Genomic DNA, 16,364 nt, shown 5'->3' with positions numbered 1-16,364 from the left:
TGCTATATCTGTCATACTTCTTGTTGGTCGTTGTATTAATATGAATATATTCAAATTAAGATGAAATAACTAGTTTTAAATAATATTAAATAATAATTATATACAATTTTCTGTAAAATAATTTAAATAGACTTCTATAAGATAATAAAATATAGATAGGACCAGTTGCGTATATTCGGGGGGGGGGGGCTTTACCTGGTCTCAACCCCCCCCCCTCAGAAGAAAGATGGTCCAAGAGTCATAAATTACTTGCTATGAAGATACAGAGAAAGAAAATATTAATTTATATCATGTGGTTTTAATATTTGTGTAAGAAAATATACCACTGCATAGAACCATTTAAAAAATTATACTATACTCGGCATGACTCGTGTATATAATGTACCTACCTATATATCAAAAGCATTGGCTAAAATGAAATAGGGGATCAAGTAGTTTCCCCCTCTTAAATGTGTTCAAGTTTCCATAGAAAAATATAAGTACCTACATACATTACTTTAATCCAACCTTATTACAAACAATGGAATATATTTTATGTAAAATACATAATGAATGAAATTTTATGAATAAGAATTTAACGATCGTTAAAAATTAGTTCAAAAAAGTATTAAAATATTTATAGTCGATTTCATATAGTATATATACTAAAGTTGATTATAAGTAACCCCTGGAGTTGCTTTAAATAAAATTATAACCTTTTAAATAAAATACGATATTTTTAAATAAATAAAATTTTATAAAACTTTATTGGATATGATAAATTTTTTTTGTCAAAAAAATACATTTAATTGGTCTTAAAAGTATTATAGGTAGGTAGTTTCATTGATTATAAATACTATTATAAATAATATAGTATATATAATCAATGGTAGTAGGTACTATATTATTGATAGAAGTAAATCGTTATCGTAAATTATATAATTATTAACCTATGGATCTATAACCGTAAATGTTTATTTTATTTATTTATTTTTTTTTATTGTTATAGGTATACTTTCAAAGCTCTGATTTTTTAAATATAAAATAATAATAAATCATTTTTAGTTCTATAAAATATCGAGCATAGAGATCAAAAATTCAAAATAAAATTCGAAATTACTTCAAAACAATTCTTTAAAAATAAAATATATTATAAAAAATAATAAATTAAATTTATAGTGTTATTATTAGGGCACAGATTACTTCTTTGATGCATTTTTGGTATTTTCACTACTTATAAGAACATTATTTTCATATTTTTAAATTTTTTTTTAGTATTTTTGGAAAGAATTAAAAAATTTTCAAATATTCAATATTTTTCTTTAATTAAATTATTAACAACTACACTTTATCGTCTTATGTTATCGTTATGTTATTCAATTATGGTATAATAGTCGATAACAATAATGCGGACTACTTGTGTGGAAAGCATTGGACAAATAAAGTAAAAAAATTTTAGTACATTTTTGGTAGTCATTTTCACATTTTTAATACATTTTTTTACGTCATTGATTAAGTTTTATAGGTCATAATTGCATTTTTTTAAGGCATTTTAAAGTATTTTTTTAGGGTATTAAAATCCGCGCCCTAGTTGTTATATATAACCTTGTATACGTGTATTTAAATTTAACCTGTAGTGTATTACTATATTTTATTAATATTATACGCTTAAATATTTGCTGAATGAAGACTTAATTTCTGATTATGTACTTTTGCATTACATGAGACATTATAATACCATAGATAATACGAGTTCTATAAATAACCAACCACATGGAATAGTGGAATAACCAATACCTTATCATTTTAGTAAGTATAATAAGCAAATAATAATTCTTGTGTGTATATAAAACGATTAATACAATTCAGTAGTGTTGTTTTGCCAATTTGAAAGAGTTGACTGTGCCACAAGGTCGAAAGTGTATAAAATTATTGGCAAACACGCAGAACTTGCTGCAGCCTGCGGGCGAGATATAAACGCTACAGACAAAGATGGCACAAATATCCTTGACATTCCTGTATATATACATATTTACTAGTTTTTAAAAAAAAGCCGATACAACAATTTTGTCTTATATAGTTACCGTGTCAACTCTAGCTAGTCCATGAGTGCAAATATTTCATATTATCTCCCTTTGACGTAAAATCTAGGTACTTATGAAACTCATTTAAATTAATTATTAGATAAAAGATTATTCTATATTTCTTTATCTAGAGAAATAACACAACCGTGTGGCAATTTAAATTTACGTTAATTAAATTTCAATGGCTATAAAATTAACTATAGATCATTTGAAAATATACTAATGCCAAATTGTTAACCAATAATGCAATTCCATGGAATGAACTATATAATGATTTTATTTAAAATACATTGTATAAAATTAACAAAACTGAAAAACATAATAATATGATATAATTATAGCCTTATATGAAGTATCATAAAATATCTCAGGATTATACTCGAGTATTAAAATTAATGCAGTGAAATTTTTAAATTTTTATACAACTACCCATTCTTACACCCCAGAAAATTTGAAAATTGATAATTACAATTAAAAAATATCTCGTAATTTTACACTAGTAAATAAAATATAAAAGAACGTTCATTGATTATTCATTGATTATATAGGTATATATATATATATATTTGTCTATATGTTCTTAAGATATGATACGAATAATGTAATTTTAAAAATCGAGTATAATAAACATGTTTGATACTTCTATGGTGATTATATTTACGAGTATATTCTTGATATATATCAAAAATAACTTAAAACTTAATAACTTAGGCTTGACTGGAAACCAGAAGGCAAGAGACAATTGGGCAGACCAAAGAAAAGGTGGATAGACGAGCCCAAACAAAATTTAAAGATACTTGGGATTGAGAACCAGGAAGAATTGACAAATGATAGATAGGAATGGAGGAGGATGCGTGGAGCAGTGATGAGCTTTAATGGTCTATAAAAGCTGAAGAAGAAGAAGATATATCAAGAATACTGTAACTAGTATACAATTTAAATTGTTTTCCGCGTCTAGATTAATTATATTTTGAACAAGAATGTAGTAATTATACAAATATATAATAACTTATAAAATAAAAATAAAATAAAATAAATGCATATTAAAATCATACAAGACAATAAATGATGAATCATAAGATGTGACTTAGATAACAGAATACGTTCAATACATTTCGAATAAATATACGTATTATATTTAATTAAGTAATTAAACGATATCTGTAAAAAATTAACAAAATACTGAAAAGCGTAAAATTTTAGATTTTCCCAAAATTTCGTGAGATGGATGGATTTCTATGAAAACTTCTCTAAATAAACTACAAGTTCGTATAATCAAAAAACACATACTAGAAGAACTTAAATAAATTAAAACACATCTAAGCTCAATATCTAACACAGTCAAACACAACATAATAATTATAGTAGGAATCTAAAATTACGTAATAAAATTATGGTTTTGACAACAAATCCGTAGAAGGTATTTAAATTTTTATAAACCTTATTAATTTTTTATACAATTACTCGTATAATCAAATAATAAAAAACAATTAGATACTGGAGTTCCAGCAGTGCTTTCAGACAAGACACTTAAGGCCGACTGCTTGTGTCTGCAAAGAATCGCGCACCACCGAATTTGCGTGTCCCATCCTCTCTTGTCATCGGACACTGTACCTAAGCCACTGATAATCAGTGGTTAAAGTGGGAAAAATGTTGTGGGAGGACTGTACGCATCAAAAATTGAGGAGCGTTCCCCTACCTAATTCTAAATCTTACCAACTTTTTTTGGGAAACCCATGAGGCCTAAGCCTCTTCTATTACACATATATGGTCTTAAAAAATTTATTTTTATAGGGTGTAAAAATAAATTTCCCTCAAAAAAAAATAATTCTATACATATGTCTGTTCAGTAAAAATAAATTGAACTACATTAATACTCTAATATATAAATACAAATAAATATAAGTACTTTATATATTATAACTACACATTATTTCTTTTTTTCACTTGTTCAAATTAATCAAAAAAATAAATTTCATATAATATTGTAATATTATAATAAGTATTGTATATTCAATATTGTATTTTAGTGACCAATGCCATTAAACGTCCACCGGACTTTTGGCGACTTAGATTAAAGAGAACGCATAATCTTACTTTAAATAAGAAGGGAGACTCTGTCCCCCTCCGTCCCAACACTTTAACCACTGCTGATAATACATGACATTCAATGTAATAGTGCATTCAGACCAGGATTGGTTCCAAGGAGGCGAAGTAGGTTATATATATATATATATGGCTATGCGCTCTCTCCTCTATGTACAATTTATGGATCCACCCTTATAATTTATTTGAATCTGAACTTTAGACGAGATACCTGTATTCGAACATAACCTCTCTAATTATTTAATATTTATTTTATAATTTATTATTTAATAACCGAATTAAAAAAAAACAATGATTAAGAAGATTGGGAAATAAGATACGAAATTTATCTTTTTTTTTTAATTTAGCCCCTTACAAATCTACGCACTCAATAGAGCTTATATATTTTTTCATTTTTTAAATCTTTTCTTTTAATCAATAAATAAAATAATATTGCTTCTTCTACTTCTATGGTCGAACAAAAAATAAACATAGAAAAATAAAATACATTAACGTGGAAGACATTCCAAATAAAACACTTTTTGTGTCTTGTAGCATAATTTTAGTGATTGGTCACAAAGGATCTTGTTTGAAAGTGCTCTAAGACAAAAGAAATAATTTTTTCATTATTATCAATATTTTGATTATTTTAAAATACTATTTTTAATAACGATTGATAAAAAATTAAATACCACAATCGTACAATTATTATTTATTACACTTTAGTTGTAAACATTATTCACACAACTTGTCAACTATATGCTGTAGTTGAATGGTATCAACAATATAGATTGAAACATTATTACTAAATTACTAAATAAATTTTAAGGATTTTAATAACAATTAATGTTATCGTGACGGAAATATAGCCACCGATTATTAATGGAAAATATATTTTAACTCGGTAAAACGGACATAATATTGGTACGAATTATAACATACTAACGCTGCGCTAGTGGAGAAAATCGGTTTTCAAAACCGTTATAAAACGGCAACCAAGGTAAGTGCAGGAAAAAATGATGATGGGGGACAATAAACCCACTACGTTGTACCGGGTGCAAATGCGGTGTCGACGAGTTATTTTACCACGCAGTGTCGTATAATGACAACACACACAAGGGGTGCACGGTAATATAATATGTACATGGATATATATTTATATACATTACATGCATACATAAACAGGTTGTAGTGGTGGTAGTGATGGGTAGGGGCGAGTGAAATAGGAACCATAGGGGGTGAGAGAGGGCGTGAGAGAGTGTGAGAGGAGTCAAGCCGTTAACTCGTTCGCGACCTTCCCTAACGTCGACGACGTTGAGAGCTCGGACTTTTAAATCGGAAAACGCAATTATGATATTATCGCGGACACGCGTTTCGTAGGTCTTCTGAACGCAACAGTAAAACGACGTCGCTCGTGTCAGAGATGGTACACGTCATGAACGACGCGCACTAGCTCGAATTCATCCCGAGGAGCGCGTTGCAAACAAAGTTTATGAGTATATTAATAACGAATAAGTTCAATACAATGCAATGTAACGGCCTCCGTGGGTACACCGTCACACGGCGGTATAGCACATGCAACGTGCGTTCATTACATAAACAAAATCTTCGGCGAGGAACGAATTACCCACTCCCAAGAATCGTGTTATACGTACTATTTAGTTCACTATTTCCAAGTGGTTGTAACTTCTATTATTATTACATCGTTTCACTATTACTATGTACATCGATAATGATGGAAACGGCTGCGCGGTCGGAAATAAAATAATACGCCACGTAGACAACGGCACCGTCTCCCCTCTCCCCTACACGATCAGGACATCCATTACGTATACAGGATGCGTGAAGTGTAAACCACCGTTTGTGACGTGTCTCTGTTATCCACATGTCTGTATACATTAAGCACCGCACGTTAGAAAATAATAATTATTACGCAGCGACTCGAACACAGCTGCTGTAGCTGCATAGACTATAATCTGTGGTAGTGGTAAAAATATGTATAATAGCATCGGGACAGCGGGAGGATCGAAGAACAAATGTAATAATAATATATTTATATACTCACGTCAAGAATGCGACTTAGAAGTGTTCCTATATAAATGTGTACGCTATATGTGCTGCGATCTACGAACATAAATGTAAGCGCGTTTCTATATCAATATGGCTCTATACAGAACAGTTCTTTTGTTATGATCTGAAACATAAATCGGGTATTTTTTAAGAAATGTATAATAATAATCCAATTATAGTTTTAAACTCTTTCAGTTATAACTTAAAAAATCATAGGTAAGTCAAATTAATACTTGCAACTGCTATTACATAGGCGCTATTAGTACCTATATTACTTACCATACATATCTATATAAAGATCTTTATATACACTGTGTTAATTACTGAATAGTGATGTAAGTCAGTAATATTACTATGGTAGAGTAGAATAAAGTAAATAATTTATCGGTAAAGTAATAAATTACTTTACCACTTTACGAGTATATACTTTTTTTTTTTAATTTTATTCATATTTCATATATTATGAAATCACATATTTATATTCTGATCATACTGATTAGTTATAAAGTAATAAGTGGGGTTAGGATTTTAATGCTCTAAAAAATAGTAAAAAATGATCTAAAAAATATATATGAAAAAATGCTTGAAAAATTATAAAAAATGCACTAAAAACATATGTAAAAAATTATTTTTATAGCTTAAAAATTATGTTTCCAAACATATTTAATTGATTTAAAATTATAATAACAAAATAGGTAGGTATTTATTTATTTATTATTTATATTTTATTTCAATTTATTTCAAAACTTACTGTTATGATTTTCGTTTATTCTTATAAATAGAAAAAATGTTTCTGACTATACTATTTTGTTCTATTTTTTATAAAAGAGGTACGTGGGCATGATATGCTTGTATGTAGTTAATAAATGTATAAGATTATATACTAAACGTGCACGTTTTGAACACACAAATGCCAAAACACATGATCAATCACCCTTATACTAAAGAATTTATAGATAAATTCTGAAAAATGCTCTAAAATTTGAAAAACACCCTAAAACTGCAAAATATGCCCTAAAAATGCATATAAAGTAAAATTTGTCATGAAATTAAAAAAAAATGCAAAATAAAAACTATATTAATTTAATTAGTGTCACTTGAAACACATTTTCTTCCTAAGGAAGTAAATGTTGGGACATCAGAAAAAAAGATGCATTTGCATCAAAATCCCAGCCCTAGTGATAAGTAATACATTACTGATTAGAGGAGTCAAAATGTTGATAACTTAAAAAACAAACAAAAATACCCTAAAAACTTCAAAAAATGAACTTAGAAATTATCTAAAAAATTTAATGACTAAGGGAAAAAATTGTACTTAAAAATAATAATTTTTATTAGATATATGGATGTGATAATGGGTGTAATAGTAATTTAAAATATAAGTTATAATATTAATAAACAATAGTATACATTTACATTTTAAACATTATATAAAATTATTAAAAATATTCTCATTATTCATTAATATTCATATTGCATTGTTGCATTAATCAATAATATTAAAATAATTTTTAAATTAATTTTAAACAAATTTTCTATAAATTTATTTGAGAAAAATGCTCCCATATTGTACAAAAACTACAAAAAATGACATAAATTATAAGAAAATGATTAAAAAATTTTGAAAAATGACAATAAAATTAATTAAAAAAAATCATTATTAGTTAAAAATGCCTAAAAACGCAAATGAAAAAATGCAAAATAAAATTAGAATATTCTGTATCAAGGGAGCATGAAACAAATTTTTAGCTAAGATAACATTGCATAGAACAGGGGTTGGCAACTGGCGGAAGGCAATACTCCGGACACTGTCAACTTTTATTTTCATACTTCTAACATTGTAATTTTTAATATAAATTAACTGTAAAAACCCAATAATTATTTTTATTTTATACTACTATTTTTAAAATATAAATATTTAAAAAAGATTTTTTTCACTGAAGTTCATTGTTTTATTATTTTAAACTTTATGACTCAAATATAAATTACTTGCCGACCCCTAGCATAGAATTAAAGGAAAAAAATGCAAAATTCATCAACATCCTAACTCTACTAATTACTGATAAAGAAAAGTATAAACATATATATTTTAGAATGAAACCTATATACATTATAGTCTTTAAAACACGACAAATTGTTTTAAAACCATCTGAGATCTTGGTATTTTTTTTTTAAACTATATACTTTTTATTTCTAATTTTCTATTTGTCGGGTGACACTACTAAGTGCCCTCCCCCATCTGTTATTCTCGATATGTAAATACTATATCTAAATTACTTATTGTACTAAATTGTTGTATAGATTGTAATTATATTTTAAATAAAAAAAAAAAATTTCTATTTCCTGATAAAAGTATATTATTTAAAACGAATTTATAATTTTGTTGCTAATTATAAAATGTAATAAATACCTATATTGGCTAATGGCTATTATTTGTATAGAAAATATTTCAATGCTTCATATAATATTTAATATTTAATAGAAATAAAGAATGAATTTTCTTAAATAAAAAATAATAGTTTTGTGTCCAGTAGAGCCATTTAGGTATTTTATATAATAATATTTAATACCTAGTTAATATTAATTTTTTATTTTATGTAAAAGTGTGTACAACCTCTATAAGTTTTTGAATCATAAATGTATATTACATAACCAAAACATTTATAAAAAAAATTAGAATATCAATAAATTGGTACCAGTGTAGTGTGCTACACTTACTTGTGATCTACCCATAAAATGTGTTCATTGCTTTTTTAAATGATATGCATGCTACATTCATAAATAGAGACTAACTTTTATTTTTTTATATTATTATTATTATTTTATATTATGTGGATGTAATTTTTAAAACGAAACTTTTAATTGAAATATAAATTTAACGAAACTTAAATTATGTGGATATGATTTTTAAATTGTGATTTTTGAAATATGTGTGTTCCCACCTCCTTGTGATGTATTTTGGTTAATGCTAAGCGGCTCACAAATCTTGATCACCAAAAACAGGCTGGTAGATCGAACGCTACACCAAAAACGAGCTGGTAGATCGCACGCTATACTGGCACCAATTTGGCATCAATAAATTTATAAATATAGGTGACATTGCAATAAATACAATTTTGAAGGCTATCTGTATTATATCCAATAAAAACCCAAAATATTAATAAGTTTAAATTATAATCTAATTTTGGCAATAATAAAATACATTCTTTAAGAAAATCTTAAATTAGCCAATTGAGCATTATTAATTTTAAAATTGTTTTAAAATATAAAAAATTGAAGTACACATCAAATTGTTTAGAATACAAAAATGTATGATTTTAAATGTATTATAAATAATAATCATATCATATTGTATTTTATTGCAATGGACAAAGTAAAATTAATCTCACTTTGCACCACTTATTTTTGGTTTAGTTTCTGTTTATGTACTATCATGTGTAATTTAAAAGTTAGTGATTGAATCTAGCAAACAACCAAACAATTTTGAATGGTTCTTCAAGTGTACAGGATATGTTTTTGTATGATTACGTTACACTCTATTTTTATAATAGAATATAAAATGTATTAAAGTAGTATATCAAGTATATGAAGATCAATAAAAATTGTGGTTTATCAATATTCAAAAATTACATCATAAACAGATATCAGTTAATGTAATGCCAAAAATGTAAGAAACAATTTTTGTTGTTATATAAATTATGCTCAAATACAAGTTGAATAAAGTGTTAAGTAAACTATATAACAAAGTTTTCTACTTTAGAATAATTAATTATATAGGATTTACTATAAAAGTTATAAAAGTTTTTTTATTAATACAATAAAATAAGAAATGTCAGGTTTATAATTTTAAATGATAAGCAAATGTTGAATATTCAAAAAATTACCACAATATTTTTTTTATAATAGTTTGAAATATGGCATTATCTTACATATACTGACTTATCTTAAATAATTATATGTAGTTTTCAAGCTGTTTAAAAAAAAAAAAATGAAATTTTATGTTTTTAGAGTAGTGAATTACAATTCAAATATTGACTAGGTAATAAATGAAATTTTTAATTTTACTTATAAATATTTTATAAAGAGGCATAAGAAATATTTCATAAGAACATTTATTATTGATTTACCAATAATTAGATAACCCAATATTATCTAATAATACTAAGTATAACATGTAAATATAAGTAGATTAAATTATATTTATACGAACATAATGAAATGTTATGTTAAAATAAAAATCTTATTATTTTCTATCAAAAGTTAAAAATATTAAAATTATTAATAGTTAATTTCCTTTGAAATTAACATAATGAAATAATGCAACATTGTAAAAAAAGGTTTAGTCACTATCGAAACAATTTCATACAAATATGAATGGCTGGAAATTAATTGGTTTGCCTGGTAATAATGGATTTACTAAAATATGAATTATATTTCATAAGTATCACTGTGATGTAAGCAATATATAGACTTGTAAGTATAGGTAAATCCATTTGGGCATATTAGAATGAAAAGAAACATCCGTTTTAGATTCTTAATTAATATCTATTATATTCCACATTAAGGAAACATATTACACATAAAATTGAATTATAATAAATTCAAAGCTTTTATTAAAAAACTATTTAAGTCTTATGCTGATAATCTAAAATGCTTTTGCGTAAAGTATTAAAAAAAATATTTAGAACAATACATTACAATATTTAAGTATTATACCCACAAATACAATGATGATTGTTCATAAGTGATTGGTATCCATATTCCATAGACTTATTACCGCAGTTGCATCGAATGGTTACAAGACATTTTCAACCCAGCTTGTAAACAGAACCAAAGATCGTATCCAACCAAACCAGGTCAATGGATAAACCACAAAGCGCCAACTTAGATTAAATTCAAAACGAATTTAAACTTAACGTCAACTAAGTAGATTATCGTATTCACATGACAAACAATAGTTGTGAATTTTTATCAAATAACAAACATAGTTATATGAAAACTCACCTGTATTAATATTTAACTATAACCTCTGAATCCAAAAATCAGTTGAATAAAATGATATTATCAACGGAAATCAAACTATTTATATTTAATTTAAAACTATCCTTTAAGAATCATCAGAGCACTAAGAGCTAATATTGTTAGTAAAAGTTGAGATTAAAAATGATTTCACATTCAAACCACATTTTTTAAAAATGTTATTAAAAAAACTAAAATGTTATCATTAGTTTGTATGGACAATGTTCGGCCATTTTTACGTGCATGAGGCTTGGTTAAACATTTCTTATAAAACATGGTTGCCAATAACTGCTAACCAAAACAAACATATGCATTCACAATTATTTTTACAACATCTTTGGTAATAGTATTTCTACTTTCCCGCTAAATCAGACAACAGAGGAGATAAGATATTACATTACTTGATAGTTTCTATTATAGATGTTATTTTTTTTGCGGAGTAGTTGTAAATTAATCGACAGTCTTGTCAAAAATATAATTATGATATTAATGTTTGACCTCATCGGCAATATAGCGATATCGCTTATATCTAGTCAATGCTCAATAATTACTCTGATCCCTTGAACAACTACAGATTGATTCTGATAATCGGTTTCAACATGTATATAACAATTCTGTCGAACAGTGACGGCGCGAGGGGGTGAGCAATAGAGGCAGTTACCCAGGGCCTGCGCCTATAATTATAATTAAGGCCCCGCGGTTCTGATTTAACTGAATTTAAAATATTTTATTATTATAAATTATAAGACTCAACGTTTATTTTGCCCAGGGCTTCGCAAACTCTAGCACCGTCACTGCTGTCGAAACTAATTAAATGTCTTATTTTATAATTATATTAAGTTTATGGTTGCTATCAGAAAATTTTATAATTTATTATTGAATTATATTAATTATAATACAAATATATATATTATTGTAATTTTTGGTTTTTGTTTACAACATTAATATATTATAGATTTAAAGGAAAATTAGTTTAATTTATCCAGATTCTAAATTTGTAAATTAAAAGTATAACCAAATTAACTTTAATCTTATTGTAGGCATATTAACACTATATAGAGCAATGGTTTTCAACCTTGGGATCGCGAATCATAGGTTTGGGAGTCGTCAAAAATAATGGATGTAATGATTTTTCCATATTATTTAAAAAAAGACAAAGTATTGTTATCGGTAATTAAATTAAATTTTGATGAACAGGACATTTTTTTTTTTAAAGGGTCGCATAACAAAAAAAATAAGAAATTGTACGTCGCAATCTGAAAAAGGTTAAAAAACTACTGATATAGAGTACAGGAACAATAAATCTACACATCAAATAATAATAAAATACAAAAATAAATAACGTCAGTTTTAGTAGAATATTGTGACATTACTTTTTAAGGGGGCTCTAAGCTCTTCAAAACACTTCTACGACCAGCTATATTATACTGTTCCTCACATAGTGTCCCAAACATAGATGCACTCTTGAAACCAATAGTTCATGAAAACTGATACACGTGATAATGATAAAATATTATGAGACCAAATTTTATACTGCAGCAAATTATACTAGCTAAATAATAATTTTTCAATATATAAATATGTGGCATTTCATTTCGTTTACCAATCATTTGCTTTAATTTTTTATAAAATAATATAGATGCTACTTCACAATTAAAATTAAATTAAAAAAAATCATCTTCTGACTCGGGAGTGCTCAGTCAACTGAATAAGTTATAATATTATCGTAAATTGTATAATTTCTAAAGTCATATACATTTTATGATATAATTGATTGAATGTAATTACTTTGAAGTAGTTATCAATACTGTATTAGTTGATTAGCAGTAATATAAGATAATTTTAAAATAGGTACACATTATACCTAATATCTATTATTAATTATAGTAGATAAATTATGAACATTAGTATACATTATTGGTGAATTGAATTAATCGACCATCTGGATATCACATTTCTATATTTCAAGTTATCATACTATTCACATAAATGTGACAATATAATATATATATTTAAATACATAAATGTCAAAAGTTAGTAGTTTTTTTTTTTTTTAAAAAATTTTAGAATACCAACTTGTACATTTTTTTAAAAAATTTTAAGTACTATGGTTAACTCTTTATTGATACAAAATTGTTTTGATACAGATAATAAGAATCAATGTAATATTTCATTGATACAGATTCCAACAATATTTATTTATTTAATGACAATACAATTTAATAAACAAAAAAATATCATTCAAAGCAGGACTAAACTTGTTGAATATTTTTGAACAACGACGACACATGAAATATTTCTAAACAACTGGTTCTTTGTAGATTAATTTGTACCAATATCCACAGAGGCAACGCTTTGGTTCACCTGAATGCAACCACATCCATTTAATGTGTGATGCATCTTCTTCGCATACACATCCAATGATCCTAGCTTCAAAAGCAGATGGAATTTCAGTAGGTTTTTCTTTGGTACCTACACCTCGTTTAATGGATTTTAAATTGTAAGGGTCCTAAAAAATTACACTCAAATTGTAAAACAAAATTAAATTACTAAAGACACAATATAAAATAAAAAAAATATATAATTTATATAACCTAGCTTATTTTAAATCAAGTTGTATCAATAAATAATATAAAATTAAATTTTAATTTGTTAAGAATAACTTGAAATTTTGCAAGAAAAACCAAATAAGTAATTTTTATTTTTTTTAAATATGATATAATGTGTTAAAAATAATGTTATATGTTTGATAAATTATAGACTGATAACAATTCAATAGAATTAGAAACAAGAAACAAATAAACAGAACTCTGTTAATTTATTATTGTTTAGATATACATTTTATAGTTTTTGGATTGCATATTTAATAATATAAATCAGTTTTAAAATTTTACTTACATCATTTCCGGCTAGACGCAAAAGCATTTCTTTTTTTTCAATACCAGTGGCTAATTCCAATGGATCAGGAAATTCTAGAAAAATTAAAATAATATTAATAATAAAATTCACTATTTATTAAGCAATTAGTTAACAATCTAATTTTTTTTTTATTTTAAATGTTGTGCCTTTAAATTGACTTATTGCAAGATTTATATTAAATATTGAAAATTATACATATTATTACATAATAATAGATACATATTCTTGATTTATTTTAAATTTTAAATTAATTATAAAAGTATTATTTTTTAAATAGTTCATAAAAGGTTATACAATAAATTATATTACAATTTTACATCATCTAATTTTTTAATGTTAATAAAAATAAAAAATTTAATTAAAATAAACTAGAAAATAACAAATATTAAACATGGAAATTAAAGAAAATAACTTTTTCTCGATCATTCAGTACGCAAATGTATTTAATAAAACAAAATTAAATTAATAATTTATAGGTTTTACATATTAAATCACATTTAAAATAATTAATATTATTTATATAATTTTAAAGAAAGACATGATTCATAGTTATTTTCTGTAGTAGTATAGTACATATTTCATATTTTAACATATTATTATTTTGATTTCTTATTAATAAGATATTAACTGATTTTTATGCAATTCGTATAATCCATTCTAGAATATTGTCATTTATGAAAAATTAATAATAAAGAAAAAATAAACACGGCATTTATATTCGAGAAGAGATAATTTCATGTTGAATCAGCTAATATACAAAAAATGTTTTATAACAATATTTATATGTAATATAATAGCATGCATACATTGAATTATATTAATTGTTTACCTTTTTTTTATGCTTTAGTTACAAGGAATTTAATTCAATAATTATATTAATATTTAATTTTATCAGTTATAAATTAACTGATTAATAAAAAAAAAGTAAAATTTACCTATTAATTTAATAAGATAATTTATAAAATAAATTATTTACAATTATCATAAAATTATGAACATCAGTGATAAAAAAATTTTATTTATATTTTTGACATTCTGTCAGCCAAGAAACTCAAATGAATGTCAAAGCCAAAGTCAACATAGAAATATAGCTTTCTAAATGTCACTAAATTAAAGCTAAAATCAAATAATTTTCATAGAAATTGTCTTACTTTAACAGTTCTTATAATTAGTTTGAATAACATAATAAATCCTTATGAATAATTCCAAATAGAATAACTATTCACATAAAAATGTAAGATGTAAGTCTACACTCTGGAAAAAAACTGATATCATAAGTAAAAAGATAATAAACTAATACAATTCTGATAATTATTTTATGAGAAAAAAGGAGTCAAAGTATAATAAATATAACACAGTAACACAAAATGATTACAAAATTTATGCTCTTATACTCATCAGAATTTATAACAGTACAAGTACAAAAATTAAAATTATACTATAATTTAATTTTTAACTTATTTAATAAACTACTTTTCAATAGCGTGTACTTTAAATAGTATTAAAGTATTCACTATCACTATAGCATACTACAAATATACTGTTGAAAATATTATTTACATAACTGATTATCAAAATTTACTTATTAGTAATTATTCTATAATGATTATTATTTAATTCCTATTAATTACTAAGATAATTAGCTTTATACTTTAAGTTTAACCTTTTGGTAGCTTTTTGTAAAAACATATTTTTTTAATGATCTATACTAAAAAATCAATAGTTATTTTAATCAATACAACCATTTAGATATTATGTCATTTAATAATATAGTCGAGTATTGTGGCCATTTTAAAATCAATAATAATTTATCCATTATTATAATTATTACTTAAATAACGCAATATAAAAATCTATATTAGCTTACCATCATCTTTATTGGTATTAAGCCGCACGGTCGAAGTTGTGAACATTCGTGGTGAACTCCGGAAAGCGAGCTTAGTGCCCAGGACTAGTAGTCTAGAATTCATTTCTATGTCTTGGCGTTTTAATGGATGTAAAAAGCCTACAGTCGAGATGGTAAAATCGACAACTTTTTTTCGCCAAAATCTGGCTCAAACTTGCTGAGCATAACAGCAATGAAAATTTATTGAGATTGGCTAACACATGATTATAGAAGGTCAATTTACGCCTACCACTCATGTAGAATGTTGGTTGCACTGGTATAATATTTTTAGTTTTTGTAAAATATCTAAAAACAATTTAAAT

The 16,364-nt window shown here is 25.3% G+C and overlaps 2 protein-coding genes across 3 annotated transcripts in view; both read right to left on the bottom strand.

Moving 5' to 3' along the window:
* The window catches only part of LOC112687023, a 39,214-nt gene extending 27,783 nt beyond the window's left edge, over positions 1-11,431 (bottom strand). Inside the window, exons 1-2 of one of the 2 annotated variants that reach the window (XM_025559541.1) lie at positions 11,223-11,431; positions 6,214-6,342 (exon numbers count right to left, since the gene is read on the bottom strand). The gene's annotated coding sequence lies outside the window, so the exon portion shown is untranslated. Of the gene's footprint in view, positions 1-6,213; positions 6,343-10,938; positions 11,141-11,222 lie in introns of those variants that run through there. The other variant, XM_025559542.1, reaches the window with a different exon arrangement.
* A 1,885-nt stretch (positions 11,432-13,316) lies between these two features.
* Positions 13,317-16,246, bottom strand: LOC112687008 (cytochrome c oxidase subunit 5B, mitochondrial-like). The gene is made up of 3 exons (XM_025559513.1): positions 16,024-16,246; positions 14,136-14,209; positions 13,317-13,746 (listed from the first exon to the last, which is right to left on the bottom strand). The coding sequence occupies exons 1-3, from the start codon at positions 16,124-16,126 to the stop codon at positions 13,537-13,539; spliced, it is 387 nt and encodes a 128-aa protein (XP_025415298.1). The 5' UTR covers positions 16,127-16,246; the 3' UTR covers positions 13,317-13,536.
* Between the last annotated feature and the right edge of the window lie 118 nt (positions 16,247-16,364).

This window comes from Sipha flava, unplaced genomic scaffold (assembly GCF_003268045.1).
Source record: "Sipha flava isolate LNK unplaced genomic scaffold, YSA_version1 32_pilon_pilon, whole genome shotgun sequence".
Lineage (NCBI taxonomy): Eukaryota > Metazoa > Arthropoda > Insecta > Hemiptera > Aphididae > Sipha > Sipha flava.
The sequence above is the reverse complement of the archived record's forward strand: the minus strand, read 5'-3'. Positions and strand labels throughout refer to the sequence as shown.